Source organism: Solanum verrucosum, unplaced genomic scaffold (genome assembly GCF_900185275.1).
Source record: "Solanum verrucosum unplaced genomic scaffold, falcon-dt-bn FXZP01000278.1, whole genome shotgun sequence".
In the NCBI taxonomy this organism is placed as follows: Eukaryota; Viridiplantae; Streptophyta; class Magnoliopsida; order Solanales; family Solanaceae; genus Solanum; species Solanum verrucosum.
In genome coordinates, this window is record NW_026020332.1 from 6,840,737 (window position 1) to 6,860,915 (window position 20,179).

General features: G+C 31.6%; 2 protein-coding genes across 2 annotated transcripts in view; both read left to right on the forward strand.

Annotated features, from left to right (window-relative positions):
• The window catches only part of LOC125836613 (protein FLX-like 2), a 167,233-nt gene that overhangs the window by 137,033 nt on the left and 10,021 nt on the right, over positions 1-20,179 (forward strand). The gene's annotated exons all lie outside the window — the stretch shown is intronic.
• On the forward strand, positions 6,090-8,214 carry LOC125836618 (calcium uniporter protein 2, mitochondrial-like). The gene is made up of 2 exons (XM_049515811.1): positions 6,090-6,768; positions 7,590-8,214. The coding sequence occupies exons 1-2, from the start codon at positions 6,178-6,180 to the stop codon at positions 8,040-8,042; spliced, it is 1,044 nt and encodes a 347-aa protein (XP_049371768.1). The 5' UTR covers positions 6,090-6,177; the 3' UTR covers positions 8,043-8,214.

Below are 20,179 nucleotides of genomic sequence, written 5' to 3' on the forward strand. Positions count from 1 at the left end.
ATCAAGTCAATAATTTAAGTGTTTAATGAAATTTACTGACAAATTTAAGAGTTTATTGAGTATAGCCCGATAGTGAAACCCATAAATAGTATAAACTTTTACCAATTTGTCCAGCTTGGATATATGTGGCGACACGCGTTTGTGTTTCCTAGAAATTGGGCCTCATAGTCAAGTCTTTGTGCATGTTGACCTAAAACAAAGCAAAAGAGGCAAGAGGTTAAAGAGGAAAGGAAAGAGAAGGTTACCAAGAGTTTGAGAATAACCAAGGCAGGTTGCAACCATTTTCAAAGGTGATTTTGCCTTTCATTAATGACTCTTCATTGGACCAAAGAGTACACCCTTAAGTTAGTGTCTTTGAAAATATCGCAGTGAGTAAATATATTGGTGACCTGAGATAAAATGATAAATTCATTATATCAATAATTATTTTTTTAATAAGTGTATCAAGTCAAAAAATTTGACAAATAAAAAGGGACTAAGGGAGTAATTAATAATCAGTGGTAAAGTCAAAAGTTTATTATTTCTATACAATTATTTCAATTTAATACATATATAATATGAATACAAAATCGTCGGATCTACATGTAAAACTCATCATAACAGTCACAAACTAAATTCATCTTTGTTGAGTTTCTTCTAGTGAAGGTCATATTTCCTCCTCACTTTCTAGTAGTATTCAAAAGATAATACCCAGTCAAATTCGTTCTTTTAACTTTCATAACCTATTTAAAGTAAAGTAAAGAGGATGAATTCTGAAATGTATATTTTAAATTTATTTTTGCACTTTTACAAGAAATGATCTTTATTTTCTGAGTTTTACCGAATTGACAATTGTATTCATCTTTTTTATGATTGACTCTCAACCATTTAAGCAACTCAACAATGAACAAACTATACATGATTCTATGATACATATCTCGACCAAATTCAATTATTAATATTTAAGAGACTATAACTAAAATTTTCCTGTAAATTCAGATTCTAATAAACTTAAAGATTATTTCGTTAAATTTTATTACCATTCCTTTAATTATGTAAAAATAAAAAAAGGAAAAAGATTTACTTTCACGGTCAACAAACGGCTAATTGTCCATGTCACGACCCGAGCCTACACCCTGGACGTGGCCGGCACTCGAAGACCATTGCTGGTCCCCAAGCGAACCCTCATCCTGGCTGACTACAAGCGGAAAACTGATTCAAGCATACAAAGCTTAAAAACTGAAATAAAAGTTCATAAAACTTAAATATAAACTTTAAGTCCAAAGAAAACTCTGTATAATAAAATATATACAACTCGCCATAAAAAGGCAACTTTAGTCTTTAAAACATTTAATAAAATAAATGATACAGACTTCTCAACTGTACTGACTATCTATGAAGCCTCTAACTGATAAAGATGGAAGTCGGGACAAGACCCACGACATCCTAACAATTGATATAACTGAAAAGTAAATGAAATCCTCCAAAACCAAGGAGGCTCACCATAGCTAACTCGAACTCTCGGATGTATCAACGAAGCTCCTGTTGATGATCCTGAATACCTGTGTCTGCATCATGAAAAGATGCAGGCCAAATGGCTCAGTACGTGGAATGTACGAGCATGTAAGGGGAATTCTAAAACATAAACATAAGCTTGAAACTTGATAAAAAGGAAACATACTTGCCTGTTTTCAATCTTACTCAACTCAAGGAATACTCCAAACTACTCAAACTTACTCAACTCAGAAGTACTCAAGGATAAGATACTCAACTCAGAGATTAGATACTCAACTCAAGGATATGATATTCGACTCTGGATACTCAACTCTGGATACTCAACTTTGAATGCTCAACTAAATATGACTGAACTCATTTCAATATAAAGCAATTTAAAACAAGTGCAATATAAAGAAACAAACTGTTTAAAAACATGCTGTCAAATCTGTGTGTATGCAAGGATACAACATAACTCTGAAATGTATATAAAAATACAATAAACTGATGTATATAAAAATACAATAACTTCTGTGGGAGTTTCTCTAACCGACAACCATCACATAAGAGCTATAGTGATGATACAGCGATCTACCTCACGCTGCCAGCGCATCCTATACCCGGCCAAAGGTATAGGACCTGAACTACTAATGGATCCACTAGTCTATGTGAAAAAGGTTCATCTAAAAAGTATGACCCTTTTCTACCCATGATGGCTACATGGTTTATGGGGGCTGTGAGTTGTCTGAACTCTCCCCCATATCGGTGCTTAATACTACTCCCAAAATATACTAGCTCTTATGTTTTAAAAACATACTTTTTTTCTGCTGATTTGAGATAATTGCTCAAAAACTTAGCTCAAAGGCTATCTTGGAAATCTCAGTTTCCCTGCTTGCTTCATTTAGAAAGCTATTACTCTTTTATGAAAACTAGGCCGAAAGCCCTTTGGAAATCTCAGTTTCCGTTCTTATTTAAATGTGAAAACATTTATAAACTCTTTGGGAATACTTAGTCCCTATATACTTTTGAAGAAAAGGACTTCAAACTTTACTCTTTACTCTTTACTGAACTCAAAACTTAAGTCTTTAAACAAAGTTAAAACGTTTGTAAAAGACTTCTTAAAATATGGTTCATACCGAATTATGGACATGAACTACTAAATGCAAGGTTTTCAAGAACCATAGATAGAACTCAAATACTTGGAACTCAAGAACTTCAATGATACTACTAATTTCAAGAATGCTCAACTCAGAGGGTTCATGCGGAATTATGAGCATGAACGACTCAACTCAAGGACTCAAAGATACTTCTCTTCTCAAGACTGCTCGACTTATAGGATTCATGCGGAATTATGGGCATGAACAATTCAACTCAAAGACTTTATGGGTAACATGTAATAGTCTCATACTTAGAAATATAATCTCAAAGGGGATTAGGAACTCAATACTCAAGACTTAGAACTTGAAGATACTACTCCTCTCAAAGATACTCAACTTCTGGAGTTCATGCGAAATTTATGGGCATGAACGACTTGACTCGTAAGTCTACATAACATTATGAAACTCATGTATGTGAATCTTCTCATTCTCTGACTTACTTCCTCAAAACTTAGTTCAAATCGATAGTTGATCTCAAAGGATTCACAATTGAACTCAAAGGCTTTCTTGAACTCTACACTTAACTCTCTCTTGAATTTGAATTATGAATTCAAGAGTTATGATTCATGATATGAAGGATCTCAATAACAATATAGCTATTCGATAATTAGGAATATAACTTTTAAAAGAAACATGAATTCAAGAACTCAAAATCAACTTATCTCAAGAATACTCAAATCTAGGGAAAGTATCCTAGATTACTCTTTTACTGATCTAAAAGTAGATGTAAGGCGTGAGGATGAACTAGTCCAACACTATGATAGCCTTACATACCTAGAAGAACAAGATTCTTGAAGAATCTTGAAGAATCTTTAAGAATCTTGAAGAATCTTGAAGAAGAACTTGATTAGAAGCCTTGAAACCCTAGCTTGAAGGTAAACAATCATGAAGACCTTTCTTGAGATTCTCGAGTTAGTTTCTTAAAATCTCTATAGCCAAAAATTATGATTTTCATGAGGGAAGTGAAAATCTGATTGTTTTGAGCTTTTTAATTAGTCAAGAAACTCGTTGATGGCTTTCTTGGAGGTAAAAAGACAAAAACCGATTATTTTCAATATTTTTCCCGTCGGCTAATTCGTAACAGGACTGTATAGGTTACTAAAATAGTCATAACTTTTTACTCAGATATTGGATTGACGTGAAATTGGTGGGGCTGGAAAGTAGATTCAATTACCTTTAATTGGATAGGTTATGGCTCACATAACTCTTAATATTCTAAGAGATATGGTCGTTTAAAGTTGACCTAAGCAGAATCTTACTTCAAAACTTAATAAACTTCAAGAACACTTATCAAGAACTCATCAAGAACTTAAATCCATAAATTTCAAGAACGAAATTACGCTGAATAAATCATGATTGGCGTGTGGGTGAAAGAACCCAACACTATGGAAGCTTACATACCTCTTAGGGATCAAACCCATGGCGAAAATCCGCTACAACACGCAAGAATCTCGACGAACGCTTGATCCTCTCCCCTTTTCTCCTCTTCTCTCTTTTTTTCTCTTCTTGAACTCTCAACTAAAACCCTAGGCTAATTTTAGGATTATAAAACTGAACCTAATAGGATTAGACCCTTAAAATATTACTAAAATTGAATTAAATCTGATTGGTTAAGGAAAAGACCAAAATACCCTTCTCTATTTTCGGCTAACCTTCCTTAACTGGACAGCCTATCTTCAAAAGGCCATATCTCACTCATCCGACCTCGAAACATAGAAAACTCCACGGCGTTGGAAAGATAATTCAAAGATCTTCGCTACGGTATCTGGTAGCACACCTAATTCATCCTGAGCTAGGAGTTATGGTTGTTTGAAGTCGACCCAAAACTCATACTTAAGCATAACTTGCAAAATTTCAAATTTTGCTATTTCCAATTTAATTCTTTTTGAAACTCAAGGTGCTACATCTAGTGACCTTAACACTTAAGAAATTTTAAACTCCTTGGTAAAATCTCACTCACTACGAAGAATGGTTCGAGTCTTAGTTCAAAAATTTTCTGGGGTGTTACAGTCCACCTAGATATATGTGGCGAAACGTTCACGTTGTAGTAGCAAGAATTAATCTTTTACAGATAATTCAATGTTAATTTCATAGTCAGCATTTACTAAGTATTCTTTATTCATTTGTGTAAAAACAAAACATAAATAAATAAATAAATAAATTCAATACCCACCATCAATATTTTACCAATTTGACCACCTAAAGATATAGTATGTGGCAAAACGTTCACGTTTCCTAGTAATTTTATTAATCTTTTACTCTACCATATTCCACTGATGATTCAATGTAAATCTCATATTCAGCATTTACTATTCTCTATTCGTTGTGTTAAAAAAAGAATAGAAAATATCAAATTCCACCGTTATTCGTCCACCTAGGATTTATGTGGCCTAACGTTCAAGTTTTTGGGTACGTAGTTCAACGTCAAGATTTTACTAGAATATTATTTATTCATTGTGTAAAAACAAAAAGAAAGAATACATAGACAGGGATTTAAAATTTATTAGTAAAGTATTTAAATTACTAGTCACTAACTTATGATAATAAATAATTTTATTCAAGATTTTGAAATGGCTTCTTTACATGTACATTTTAATCAATATATGTGGCGACACGTTTGCGTTTCCTAGAAATTGGGCTTTATAGTCAAATCACTCTTTCTATGTTGGCTATCTAAACACGTCAGCACATAACTCTTATCCTATACACACTTGACCAATTCTTATATATATTGCTTCCCTCCCTAACCAACACGTGTAAATCATTGTATTAATTTCTTAAGTATTATTACACCACAACATATAATCCCCACCCCGTGACTTATTTTCTAACACTCCGACGCTTGTCTTGCGTACAATTCTAACTCGCCACTTGTACGCTCATTATAGTTACTCTTCAAGAAATATCTAATAAGTAGTAGTCATATCACATGAATTAGTCAACAAATTAAATTATACAGATAAAAATAAATATTTTTTAACTTTAAATTATAATCCCTAAATTTGCTCTCCCTAACAAGAACAAAATAAATAAATAAAAACAACAGAAAGTGAAGTGATCTTTTATGATGTTGCCTCGTATTGCGGGGATATTCTTTTTCTACTGCGAATATCTCTGCGGGTATACTCAACTTTTCCCACTGAAAATTCAAAATTTTCTCTTGAATGAATATTTACATTAATTTTAGGAGATAATTGAAAGAGTACTAGTTTTAATGCTTCTTTTTATTCGGGCGATCAAACAAATAGTCCTAATACTTTTTTCTTTTAAAAAAATAAATCATTATTAATGATAAGATTATTTTAAAATTATTAAAACAATTAAGATAAACATGACAAGTAAAACAAGTCGGAGTGAGTAATTACCACGTCAGTTTTCAAAATTTTAATGTAGAAGCTGGCTGTCAATTCGCCACATAGAATGGACCTATAAATAGTCCAACTCATGGCTTCTTTCTTCATCATCGTTGAACAATCCAAATCCTAAACCAAAATCTCCCATTTATTCAAATCAATTTTTTCTCTCTTTCTGAAACCTCTTATTATCAATGGCGTTCAAAAAAACTCTAGCTCAGCGTCTTTCCAATGTATACAAAACCACCGGTTTTTCCATTTCTGCTTGTCGCATATCTTCATCATCCATGTCAGCCAGAAAGCTGGTCCCTCCTCATCCTGACGACAAAATCGCTCCAGATCCCGGAGATAATGGAATTTTCCGGCGATTCATCCAGCGGCGACTCATTAACACATATCCGGCGACTTCGCCGGAGCTCCGGTCACTACCTATCGGTGAAAGTCTCATCGAGAAAATCCGTGAAATGGATGTCAACAGAAGCAGGATCAAACTCGATGGATTCCTGCCGCCGCTAGAGATGAGGCCGGAACCGGAGCCGGAGATAACGACGGAGGGGAAATTGACGGTGGCTGATGCGAAGAAGGTGTTAAAAATATCACAATTGGAGATGGTGAAATTGAGGCTAAAGCAAACTGAAAAGAATTGTATTTCGTACCCGGAATTTGTTCAGATCTGCTCTGGAATTAGTTCGAACAATGATTTAGGCATGGAATTCGCGAAGATTCTAGATGATTCTGGAACTGTGCTTGTTCTGGGAAACGTTGTGTTCCTCAGGCCTGATCAGGTTGGTTTTCTTTCACTTTTTTTCATTCTTCTTTTATCAATTAATCTTTTCTCTATGCTTTTGACAGATACACATTAAGATAAATTGCTATTCGTTGGTAATTAGCAGCATTAATATAGAACTTAATTAAAAAAAAATTGCATTACCGAAAACTGATAGTAGCATTTTCGTGTTTTTTCTCCAGACAGGAAAATGAAACAAAGTTACTCCCAGATCTCTAAAACGAGATGGTGATTTTTATAAAGGAGTGGACCAGTTCGGATCATTTTCAAAGACCCAAAATTTTCTTCCTGAACACCTTCAAGACCTTTATGATAGTTCGAATATAGGGAAAATGACATCCAATTATTGTGGAGTCTATGAATAAAGGGAAAACAAAATAGTTGTTATCTATCATAGTTCCTCGTTCAAATTGGGCACTAGTTTTTCTATTACTTGACGTTAGAGAACTCTTTAGGAAAATTAGCAAATGAATTTTGTGAGAATTAGTTTGCCTAGTTCTAGAGAAGTCCCATATGTCAATTCTAGCATGTTCATATAATTCATGAGTTTTACAATTTAGGGGGGCGCTATACAATAGCTAGGTAGATAGTAGTAGCACTTATTGTCACAACTTAGGTTAGGAAAATGTCAATTTTAAACCTTTTTTCCTATTCCAAACTGATATATATATATTATTTTATTTTAAGAAATACTATTTGTATACCACTATATATGAGCGAAGCAGTGTCATATATGAGCTATATTTTTATTCGAAGCAGTGTCAGATGACGACTATTGTCAAGTGGAGTGTTAGTTTTACCCAAACGTTTTGTTTACAGGTAGTGAAAACTCTACAAAGTCTATTGCCAATCCCCGCGAACCAAAATGACCCACAAATGATGAAGGAGCTCAACCAAATGGAAGAGGAAAAAACAGCAATTGACAGAAAAGCAGAGTCATTGGTGCGTAGAGAATTATGGTGTGGGCTAGGCTACTTTGTCATTCAAACAGCAGCGTTCATGAGATTGACATTTTGGGAACTCTCCTGGGATGTGATGGAACCAATTTGCTTCTATGTTACATCATTTTACTGCATGGCTGGTTATACTTTCTTCCTAAGGACGGCGAAAGAGCCTTCTTTCGAAGGATTTTTCCAGAGCCGGTTTGTTGCTAAGCAAAAACAACTCATGAAGGTTCGGAATTTTGATCTTCAGAGGTATAACGAGCTCAAAAGAGCTTGTTATCCTCAATCGTCGATGGCGCATCCTGAAAAAACCTTAACGTTTAAATGAACATTTTGTTAGGTAGAAGAATTTATTTTAGGAATAGTTAAGAAGGGAGTGCAAACGAGTTAAAAGAGACATCAATTAGTCTCTCTGTTTTTTTCTTCCCTTTTTTTGGTTTAATTTTTAACTTTCAATGTAACGGTCAATGTATATGCAAATGAAGAGGAATTTTCCAAATATAAAAATGTGTTTTACCCCAAGTAGTATATGCTTCACTTTGCACTTGCCTTCGTGGTGCTTAGTCAGATTTTCATTACCAAAATAATTAAATTAAAAACAACGCTCCTCAATAAATAAATAAAAATAGATAATTAATTATTATTATATACTATATAGAGATAACCCCCACCAGATCTGTATTTGATCCAAACGAATATGCCAAGAAAGAGGGAGTTGATTAGGGGGAAGTGATATCCTTTACATTATTCTTGGAGATTGTTGGGGAATATTGAATACGACAAACCAAAAATGCTGGAGTTCATTATTTAAATAATCACTCAACTATTTAAAATTATTTTCCTTTTTTTTACAAAAAAATTCCCAAAATAATTACGCTTTATAACACTCAAAAAATCATTCAACCAAATTACTCAATCATTCCGATGTCTGAATATATATTTTACCCTCTAAATCTGGTTGAGTGATCTTCTAAGTGTTGTGTTTGTACTAAGAAAATTGGAATAATTGAGTGACCATTTAAGTAATGAATTCTGAAATGCAACAATTTCAAATAAATGCACAACAACTACATGTATTCTTTTAAAACTAAAAATTGTAACCACCTTGATCAATTAAGAACCCATGACCACTAACATTGTTAAAAAGTCTCACATCAATTCCAAGGCAGAGCATGTATGTTCGAGTTCAATCGAATTCAATAATTTTAATTTTAATTTTAATTTTAATTTTAATTTTAAATTTGAAGTAACAAATTCATTAAATATATATAAATTATTAATTTCAAATTCAATAACTTAAAAATATTATAATTTTAAATTTATAACTTTAAATTTTAACTCCGCGTCTTATCGATAGATATTTTGTTCTATGAGCAGGGGAAGGTGCTCTTTGTGCCAGACACATTCACGTTCCTCGTAGTTAGCTAAAAAAACAACTCCTCCTTTAATAGGCATTTGGATAATATTTGAACTTAATTAGTATATATAAATTTTTTAAAACAAGTCTGATATATTCGGAAGTTCAATAATTGTATTTAAATTAGTGGTGTATATTTTTCGGATTAAATCGAAAATCAAATCTAATGTTTATGAGCGAAAGTGAAATTTGGCCCTTGTGCGGAGGGCGGACCATTAGCAAATGCAACTTACTTGTTACTATGATTTTGCTGACAATTTCAAAATTCAATATTGTACGCTAAAACTATTTTGACCCAAATGATATGAAATTACTTGTTTTTAGAAAAATAAAAAATAAAAAAATTGCAATATATATAATACTTCTACTATTCTTATTTATATGTTGTCTTTACTATAAATGGACGTTCTTTAATTTTGTCATTTTACAAAATTAATGCATAAATGACAATATTCTTCCTATTATACCCTTGAGAGTTATTATTCATGAAAATATGAATTTGACCAACATAGAAAAATAAAATGATTAATTTATGTTTATTTGTCAATTTAATTAATCAAAATAAATTAATTTATGTTCATTTATTGAAAACTTGACTTCAAAAAAACACTAAATTAAGGATATAATGATAAAACTTCCCTAATTTATTAAGAGATGCTAAATAAAAAATGATATATAAATGAAAACAGAGAAAATAATAAAAAAGAAGAGAGAGCAGCTCCTCCCGAAAAACTTCAGACAAAGCGAAGACCAAGAACGTAGGAAATATTATCTAGTTTTTGTTTTGGTCAATTTCTCAATAAATGAACATAAATTAATTATTTTAATTAATTAATTAATTTGACCAATAAACATGAATTAATCATTTAATTTTTCTATGTTGGTCAAATTCATGCTTTCAAGGATAATAACTCTCAAGGGTAAAGTAGGAAGAATAGTGTCATTTTTTCATTGATTTTGTGAAGTGATAAGTACTCCCCCTGTCCAACAATACTTGTTCACTATTGACTTTGCACACTTTTTAAGAAAATATAAATAGAAGGGTAATTTCACTATATCACTCTTTGAATATAATTAATAGAATGTCTTGAAAAATGTAATAGAGAAATGAATATAATTAATTAGTAATAAGGGTAAATTAGGAACTAAGTGTAAAATTATCCAATGATTTCATAAAGTGGACAAGTATTGTTAGACATCCAAAAATAGTATAGTGGACAACTATTGTTTGACGGGGGGAGTATTAAGGACCATCATTTTTAGTAAGGACGACATGTTTAGTACTTGTCCACTATATTAAAAATAGTTGTTCAAAATACTTGTTCAGTTTAGAAAATAAAGAGATAATTTTTCCTTTTGTGTTTTATACATTTCTCAAAATATTAAATTCAATGTATTCAAAGGGTAATATAGTAATATCACCCACAATATTTATTGTTTCTTAAGATGTGTATCAAATTAATAGTGAACAACTATTGTTGAGCAGATAGAATATTTATCAATCAACTTACATATTAAATAATTAATAATTTACTACACCCTCCGTTCACTTTTACTTGCCATATTCGAATCTGACACACCATTAAAAAAACAATACTAAGTAATATGACTATTTTACCACACTATCCTATTTATTGATGTTTAATATTAGGTCTTGAAATATAACTTAGGGAATAAGTAATTAATACTAAGGATAAAATATGAAAAAAAAAAAAAAAAAAATTTGATATGTTAAAAATGACAAGTAAAATAATAGTGAATAAGTAAAAGCGGATAATGAGAGTATTAAAAATTAAAATTTACAATATATACCAAAAAGAAATCTATATCAATTAGTATGAAACTATCCATATCTATAACTTAAAAGTGGGTGAGAAACTAAATAAGAGAATGTAAAAACTTAGAGTATTTTTATATCAGATCATTAAATACATAATATGTGTAGTTAACTTTTATTTTTATTTAATTGAATTACCTAAACATAATAAATCAAATAGGTTTAACATAAATATTAAGTAAAAACAAATATTTATCATTTAATAAGATGAGGAGGATAACAACAAAGGGAAGCAGCCAAGAGGTGCAGTTTATGGTCAACGGTCGTTTGGTTACAACTTGAGGTCAACAAAATATTTCAGTACGTACATATATAATTTTTCATTCTTACGCGTTTAGTTGACATTTTTATTTGCAGTATAAAAAACAATAATATAATTTATGTCGTAGTATTTGCTATATCTTAGATCGGGATGGAGTTAGTAAGGGTTACATTGTTTATATATGATTAAAATTATTATTTATATGTAATAGATGCTAAACCCCCTTCAGCTTTTTCATGCATTACTTCTTCATATTTTAAACTCTCTTAGATAAATTTCGACTGTATCGTTGATTTGGGGTCTACAAATTTATATATTAAAGCCTTAAGCAATTAAATTCTTAAAAATTACACCATTATTCCCAGCTTACTTTTATGATAAGATCAACTAATTAGACCCAAGAATCAGGGGATGAAGTTTTATTCCAAGATTATTATTTTTTGTGTCTAATAATACAACAGTCTTACGTTAATTAATTAACAATTATACACCCTAAAAATTAAACTTTTATAGCGCCAAGCCGCCAATGGCTCGTTCATCACATTTACATCTTTAATGTATACCGTGCATTTGATTATGTATCATTATTAACATACATTAATTAGTTTAATTAGAGTACATGGATTATAGAATTTACCAAATATTTTAAGCACCATTCATGTGAAGAAGCCCTACTTCTTTGAACATAATTAATACCTACCACAAGCTTTTGTAGCAAAAACTACTTCTAGTTTGATTGCTAAAACTAATAATTTAAAGAATTATTAAATTCTCAATTAGTAATGGTTGTATTTTTGGAGAAAAATTAGGAGTAAAATAATGGATCAGGACAAGACAACAAGAGAATAAGAGGTGAAAGAAATGACTCTATTAAGATATTTTATTTTTTATTTATCGATCTCCAATGTAACTGAATAGGATCATATAACTAAAAAAACATTTGTAATGGGCAGCATAACCATTCTGCCTCCTCCATTTAATAATTTTCTGGTCTCCATTCCGTTTTAAAAGTATTTAGTAGACAGAAATAATCTATTAAATAACAATTAATTGAGAAAAATGTGATTTTGGTATCGATCAATAATAAATTTTAATTTTAATTTCAAGTAGTAGAATTGTGAACTTTTGGACCCTGTTGATCTGTGCAGCAATGGATTTTGGGCTTATGAATCGAAAATTTGTTCAATTGGATCTATTTCACACACCAATCCATTCGCACCTCATACAGAAAGCCCACAATCCCCCCACCCCCGATAGGTCCAAATTGTTACATTTACTATACACAACTATAATTCAAAATAATTACAATTCATAGTTATAACTTATATTATTGGTAGAGTTTCATCACAAATTTCTCTCTTGCTCTCTTCTTCTCTCACTCACCTCTCTTTGTCCTCTCTTGCTCGCATCCCCTAGTCTATCTCTTCCGACTCTAGATTGCCTCCCCCATTTTATCTCTTCCCTCTCAAGATTGCCTCCCCCATTTTATCTCTTCCCTCTCAAGATTGCCTCCCCATATCAGTAAATACACAAGACAACAAATGAATATATATTGTTATCTCCTGTATTCATATTAGCAAACCAGAAATAATAAAAGATGAAAAGAAAAACACAAAGAACTATTTGAGTCAACCCACTGTGTGTCCTTAAGAAATTTAATCCCCTCAAGTACCCGAGGTTGCAGATTAATTCCTCCCAAGATAAAACGGATTAACCATTAAAGAAGTAGCGGTACCTCAAACTTTGATAATTTCAATGAACTCAAAATGACAGCAACAAATCACACATACAGACACGATCGATCGATTGATTTTATTTTGTAAGAAATGTATGCAAAAGAAGGGAAGAATTCGATGCAAAAAAAATGAGAGAAAGTCTCTCTATTTATAGCCAACAAAGGGTAAAGGTCACAACCCTTTGGAAAGAAGACAACCTTTCAGAAAGAAGACAATCTTTCAGAAAGGTCACAACACTTTGGAAAAGGCACAATCTTTCAAACGGTCACAACCTTTTAAAAAGGACACAACATTTCATAAAGGTCACAACCCTTCGGCATAGTCATAACCTTTCAGGAGAGTCACAATCCTTCATTTTCCTGTTCACACCTTTAAAACCCAACAATCCCCCACATGAATAGGGAATGGCTATTGTTAAAACATATGCATGAAAAACTGTGTGATTCGTAAGTAAGGATTGATTGCATCTAGATAAGTGGGTTTCCCTTTGAACTTTCCATAGTGAACATATATCGAATATACTCGGTCAATCGGTAGATTTGATATCTTTGAACCGTCGAGCTTTGGTGTATACCTAGACAACATAAGTGACGCAGTTAACCCTGGAACTGTTTTTGGTTCTCATTGTTTTGTTCGTTTTAGCCATGAACACGTCTTGGTTTATAAGTGCGTAGAGAACTGGCCTTATCGGATTCTCCTTGAAGCGGCTTACACTTCACACTTACATAAGTGATTTCTAAATGTGTTATCCCATAGATACACCATTTGATATACCCTGTATCAAACTTAGAAACCATTAAAAAGTCCTAACTTTATCCTTGTTACTGAACATTGCCTTATCATGAGAATGGACCATAAATAATATTTTGACAATGTTGAACCGTCATCAATGACTTTGTTTGATCTCCTTGAACCTAGATCTTGGGATCTCCAGTCTTCTAGGTAGAGTTACCGCCACAATGACTTGTCTTCGGCCATAGTCTCATTCCCTTTGATAATCTATCAACTCCCTCTCTAGTTAGGCCTTTTATAAGTGGATCCGACACATTATCCATTGACTTTAAATAGTCAATTATGATAATTCCATTAGAGAGTAGTTCTCTAACGATATTATGTCTACGTCATATATGACGAGACTTTTCGTTATACATCATGCTCCATGCCCTACCGATTGCAAATTAACTCTCACAATGTATGCATACTAGAGCTAAAAGGTTTGGGCCAAAAATCTTTCAAGAAATTTTGAAGTTATTCAACTTCTTCACCGGCCTTATCTAGAGTGATAAACTCAGATTTCATAGTAGAGCGAGCGATATATTTCTGCTTGGAAAATTTCCAAGAGACTGCTCCTCCACCAAGAGTAAATATATATCCACTCATGGATTTTACTTCATTTGACCTGGTGATTCAATTTGCATCACTATATTCTTCAAATACTGTTGAATATTAGTTATAATGCAAAGCAATGGTTTTTTTTAAAGTATGTTTTAAATACTCCAAAACTCTTTTCATTGTCATTCAATGAGTTTGATTGAGATTACTCGTGAACCGACTCAGTTTACTAATAGCACATGCTATATCTGATCGCGTACACTTCATGATATATATCATACTTCTTAATACTCTAGCACAATCCAATTGTGAGTCACTTTTGCCTTCATTCTTTTAAAGTACAATCTCACATTTATTGGAGTCTTGACAATATTGAAATCCAATTGCTTGAACTTGTCAAGTTCATTTTCAATCACATCAGTAACTTCAATGTCTTTCATATCGAAGTTACTTTCTAGCATATGCTTAGTAGCATTTATGTCAGCAATGTCTCTTTTGATGACCAATATGTCATCAGCATAAAAACAAACAATGACCTTGTGATTTGGAGTTTCTTTAATGTAAAAACATTTATCACATTCATTAATGTTGAATTCATTTGCCAACATAGTTTGGTCAAACTACTGATGTCATTATTTGAGCACTTGTTTTTAGTCCACAAAGTGACTGAACAAGTTTACAGACTTATTTTTCTTTACCAAGAATCACAAAGCCCTCAGATTGTTCCATGTAAATTCCTTCCTCAAATTCTCCGTTTAAAAAAAATGTTTTCACATCCATTTTGACGAATTTGAAGGCTATATACCGCAACTAGCGCAATTAACATTTGAATTGATGTAATCCTAGTTAGTGGCTATTATGTGTCAAAATAATCAAGACTTTCTTATTGTCTAAAGCCTATGACAATAAGTCTTGATTTGTATTTGTCAATAGTTTCATCAACTTTCTTTTCCTTTTGTAGATCCACTTTGAACCCAATGGTTTATTTCTTGGAGGAAGATCAACCAACTCTCAAGCGTGGTTTCTCAAGATTGAATCTATCCTACTATTGATGACCTCTTTCCAAAAAGAATGAGTCCACAGAAGACATATCTTCTTTGAATATATGGACTCATTTTCAAGAAGAAATGATACAAAATCAAACCAGGAGGAAGTAATTTATCCATTGACATTTACTACACCTCTGAATCTCTTTATTAAGTACATTCTCCTTTGGTTCTTTCTAAGGTCGTTTAGACCTTTCAATTGACTATCCGACGGTTCAGACTTATGAACCATGTATCAACATGCTTTACCATTTGTAGCATAACCAATGAACATAGAATCCACAGTCCTATGTCCTATTTTGACCCGTTTGGAAATAGTTCTCTCATATGGAATAGACTATATTGGAAATTGTTAGATCGCTATCTTTCAAGAGTTATTGCTTGTATATACTTTAAGGGTCGACAAACAATTCTCTATCAAGATACAACAAAGTCTGAACAAACAAAACTTTTTGTTGCTCCCTTTCTTAACAAACAAAAGTTTTTTTCTTTTATTTGTTGCTCCCTTTATTAACAAACAAAACTTTTTGTTTCTATCTTTTTGAACATACAAACTTTTGTTGTTCTCTTTTGCTATAATGATAGCATCCCCTCCCACTAATTTTGTGGTAAACCTGAACTTATAAGTAGAACATTCAATATTTCCTTCAAAGTTTGGTTTTTTCCTGTCAACAATTTTACTAGATTGAGGTGAGTGTGCAACAATTTTATGGATGATTCCATTTTCCAAATATATTTCTGCAAGAGAAGATTGATAGTCTCCACATCTACCACTTCTAATCATGAAAATGATTTTCAACTTCAGTTTTATATTGCCTAGATGTTTCTATCGTCTCATCCTTACCATTCATCAAGTAGACATAACAGTATCTAGTGCAATTGTCAATAAAATTTATGAAACACTTTTTCCCACCACGAGATGGTGTTGACTTCATATCACAAACGTCGGTGTAAATCAATTTTAAGGGATTAAAATTCATTTCAACAACACATACTTGACATTTTGATTTATTGCACTAGAAGTTAGGCAAAACTTCTAAGTTGATCAGTTTTTGCAAGGTTTTGTAATTGATATGTCCCAATCGTTCATGTCACAACAATTTAATTCAAGCAAGTAAGAACAAACATAAATACTTGGTTTGAAAAGACCTTCCGTGAGGTAACATTTTTCCTACAAATATTTTGTTCTTTACTTTTTATAACTTTGTTAAATATAAACACAGTTTAAGAGTCAGCACCTTACCAGGTGCCCTTTTCAGAAGGACCTTTCCATAACATTCAATTTGTTATAGAATTATCCATGACCATAGTCTCATCGGTCCAATAAGGAAAATATGACTCAAATGTTTGTTTTACAACACAAACATAGCAGATCACTTTTCACCAATGTTCATGTCTATACAAATAAACATATCTTTTCATGAAAAATCACAATATTTTAAGCGACACTTTTTCATCAAAGAATACAATTATTTTGAATGAGTAATATAATTTTGTGGTTTTATACTAGTCATATCATATACTAGTAAAGAGAGACTCAATGACCACAATATCAAATATACTCCAATAATTTTGTGGGTCTAACATAATACAATAATGTCATTAAATTTCATATCTTGTACTTTCAAATTTAAATTAGATAGTAAGTCTAATTTTGTCTTTATCACAAGAAAAGAATCCCCCACAAAATTATTTTCCACATATTTTTTTTCCATGATTTCAAATTGTATACCATCAAAATACACATTGGCAACACGAAGCCTTCTTTTGGAGATTTAATCCATAGAAACACCCATTGCAAACACAAAAATCAATAATTTTATGTAGTGTTTTTCTCCCTTTCTGTCACAACTAGATAGACCACTTAGTATTTAAAATACTAACAATAAAGATTCAATCTTTATACAATTTGTTTATAGTTTAACGATGAAGTTTTTATATTCTTCTAATCGTTAACCGAATGAACCTTGAATTCTGATGAAGTTTTTATATTCTTCGAATCAGTTTCACATTCAAATAGAGTAGTAAACCAAAAAAGTTTTAATCTCCAAAAACCTCATTTTTTTTCTCTCCTCTAAACAGAATACAAATTAATAATAATAAAGACATATTCTGAAATTATCACATAATGACCATCTATCCTAACATTTATGAAATAAATCTAATAACTTATAAAGGATAGAAAAGGAAAATAATAATCAAGGGAAATAAAGATAGAACACGATTTTAACTCCCATTGAATCATATTTTATCTGTCAGCAATGATTCCATGTAAGTCACTTTTCTTGCTAATTTTTTCTTTCTTTCCCAATTTCCATCATATTCCAGTTTTCCATGGAAGACATTGAACTTCAACGAGAAATTAAACTCATGTTCAAATATTGTTAGGAGACAACATCTGTTCATTTACTTCTTCTCATAGTTATATAAAACCAAGAATATAGAAAAAATAATTAAAGTGCACATCTTAGCCTTTATACACAAAATAACTTTTCTCATTGAAAAAAAAACTGAAGGGGTGCAATGCTTGAATGTACTTGGGAAGAAAATAATAATAATCTTACCCATCAAAGAAAACTTACTACAAAAAATATACTCAAACATATTAAAGTAGTACTAATTCATCCCAAACTTTTATCATATGATAAAATAATTCTCTTTTTCTCCTTTTTCTTTCCAACAAAAAGAACACAGAAAATAAAAGTAATTTCCTTACCACAGAACATACCATCAATTTAAATTTCTTAAGCTTGTTATCTCCTGTATTCAGATTAGCAAACTAGAAATAATAAAAAATGAAAAGTAAAACACAAAGAACTATCCGAGTCCACAGAACCCACTGTGTGTCCTTAAGAAATTTAATCCCTTTTAGTACCTGAGGTTGCAGATTAATTCCTCCCAAGATAAAACGGATTACCCATTAAAGATATAGCGGTACCTCAAACTTCGATAATTTCAACGAACTCAAAATGACAGCAACGAATCAAACACACAGACACGATCGATCGATCGATTTTGTTTTGTAAAAAATGTATGCAACAGAGGGGAAGAATTCGATGCAAAAAAAGAAGAGAGAAAGCCTCTCTATTTATAGCCAACAAAGGGTAAAGGTCACAACCCTTTGGGAAGAAGACAACCTTTCAGAAAGGTCACAACACTTTGGAAAAGGCACAACCTTTCAAACGATCACAACCCTTTAGAAATGACACAACCTTTCATAAAGGTCACAACCCTTCGGTATAGTCACAACCCTTCAGTATAGTCACAACCCTTCATTTCCTGTTCACACCTTTAAAACCCAACATATATATACTAATGGTATGTTTCAATGATACAAATACAAATGATAATTTTTTCAAGGCAACAAATAATACAAATATAAATATAAATACAAACACACAAGACAACAAATACAAACACACAAGACAACAAATACAAATTAAATACAAAACACACCTGGTAAAACATAAATACAAATATATAAGGCAATATATGAATATAAATACAATTTGTTACGAAATACACAATGTATTCAACATGTATTTAACCCCTCTCTCTTCTCTCCTCTCTCCTTCCTCTCACAATCTCATTCATCTTACTATTGATACTAATGTTTTAAAAGGCAGGAGCATGAGGCGGGGTGTTTTACTTAGTATAGGGCGAGGCATAAGCCTCGAGATGTGGGGTGTAAGTCCTATGGATCTTTAAATTTTTAATTTACAACATAGTATAATAATATAATAACACAAAATTATAAAAATACATCAATAGTTTGAAATAATAACAAACATGATTAAGGAAACTCATAGAAAATAAAAGTTCTAACATGATTATACAAATATAAATAATCTAATATTTTAACTTTTTAATAATAAAAAAAATCATTATTTCTATAAAAAAAATTTATCATGCTATACAATTTACCCCCTAAAAAAAAAATTAATAAAACTTACTAGTATTATAATAAAAACATCACTCTATCATGAATAAAAATAAAATTACTTTCAGATAGCTAAATAAAATATGATAATTTTGAGACATGACAAAATCATGAAGACCAATGATAAGTGAAATGTAAAATTTCGCTACGTATTTTTGAAAGAAATTTTACGTAATATATAATCACCTTCACAGTGTTACGAAATAGTAAAGATACAATACTACAACTTGTTATTTGAGTTACTCTCACTCTTGTTATCTCTATATAGATTAAAAAATTATTAAGTATCATTTATTTATTTAAGAATTATTAGGGTCAACAATGTTAACTAAATATTATAACACATAATTTGTGTAAGATACGTAAGACGAGCCCCGAACGTTGGGAGTTGGGCGTGCTTAGGGCGTATAGTCGGGTGCTTAAGTCTTACAAGACTAAGCCCCACACTTGAGTCTCGAAGCGTTTTGCCAAAGCCCTGCCCCAGGGCGAGTCCCAACAGAGTTTTTTAAATCACTGATTGAAACAAATTAATTATATTTGTGATATAATCATATACAGCAATACAACATGTATTCAACTTCTCTTTAGCCTCTCTCTCATCTCTTTCCTACATCTCACTCGCCTCTCTGCTCCTTCTTTCATGTAGCTGTGAATCCTAATTAAACAAATTAAAATTATAAATCTCTAATTTAGTCCAAATTATAGTCATTTTTAAAAATTCTTCATTTAATTAAAACACAATTTTGCCATAAATATTATTTTCTTAACATAATAAACTAGGTGATATATCAACATGAAATAAGATGTACAATTTTGTTAATTTGGAAGCATGGTAGACCCAACACTTGTTGCGTTTTAAGTGGACTTGAGAATATTATGAGGCCCAAAAACAAGG

Excerpts from the sequence above, each read along its gene's own strand:
- LOC125836618 (XM_049515811.1), top strand. The coding sequence starts at position 6,178 with ATGGCGTTCAAAAAAACTCTAGCTCAGCGTCTTTCCAATGTATACAAA. Across the intron at positions 6,769-7,589 it reads TGTTCCTCAGGCCTGATCAG|GTAGTGAAAACTCTACAAAG; the intron begins GTTGGTTTTCTT and ends TTTTGTTTACAG.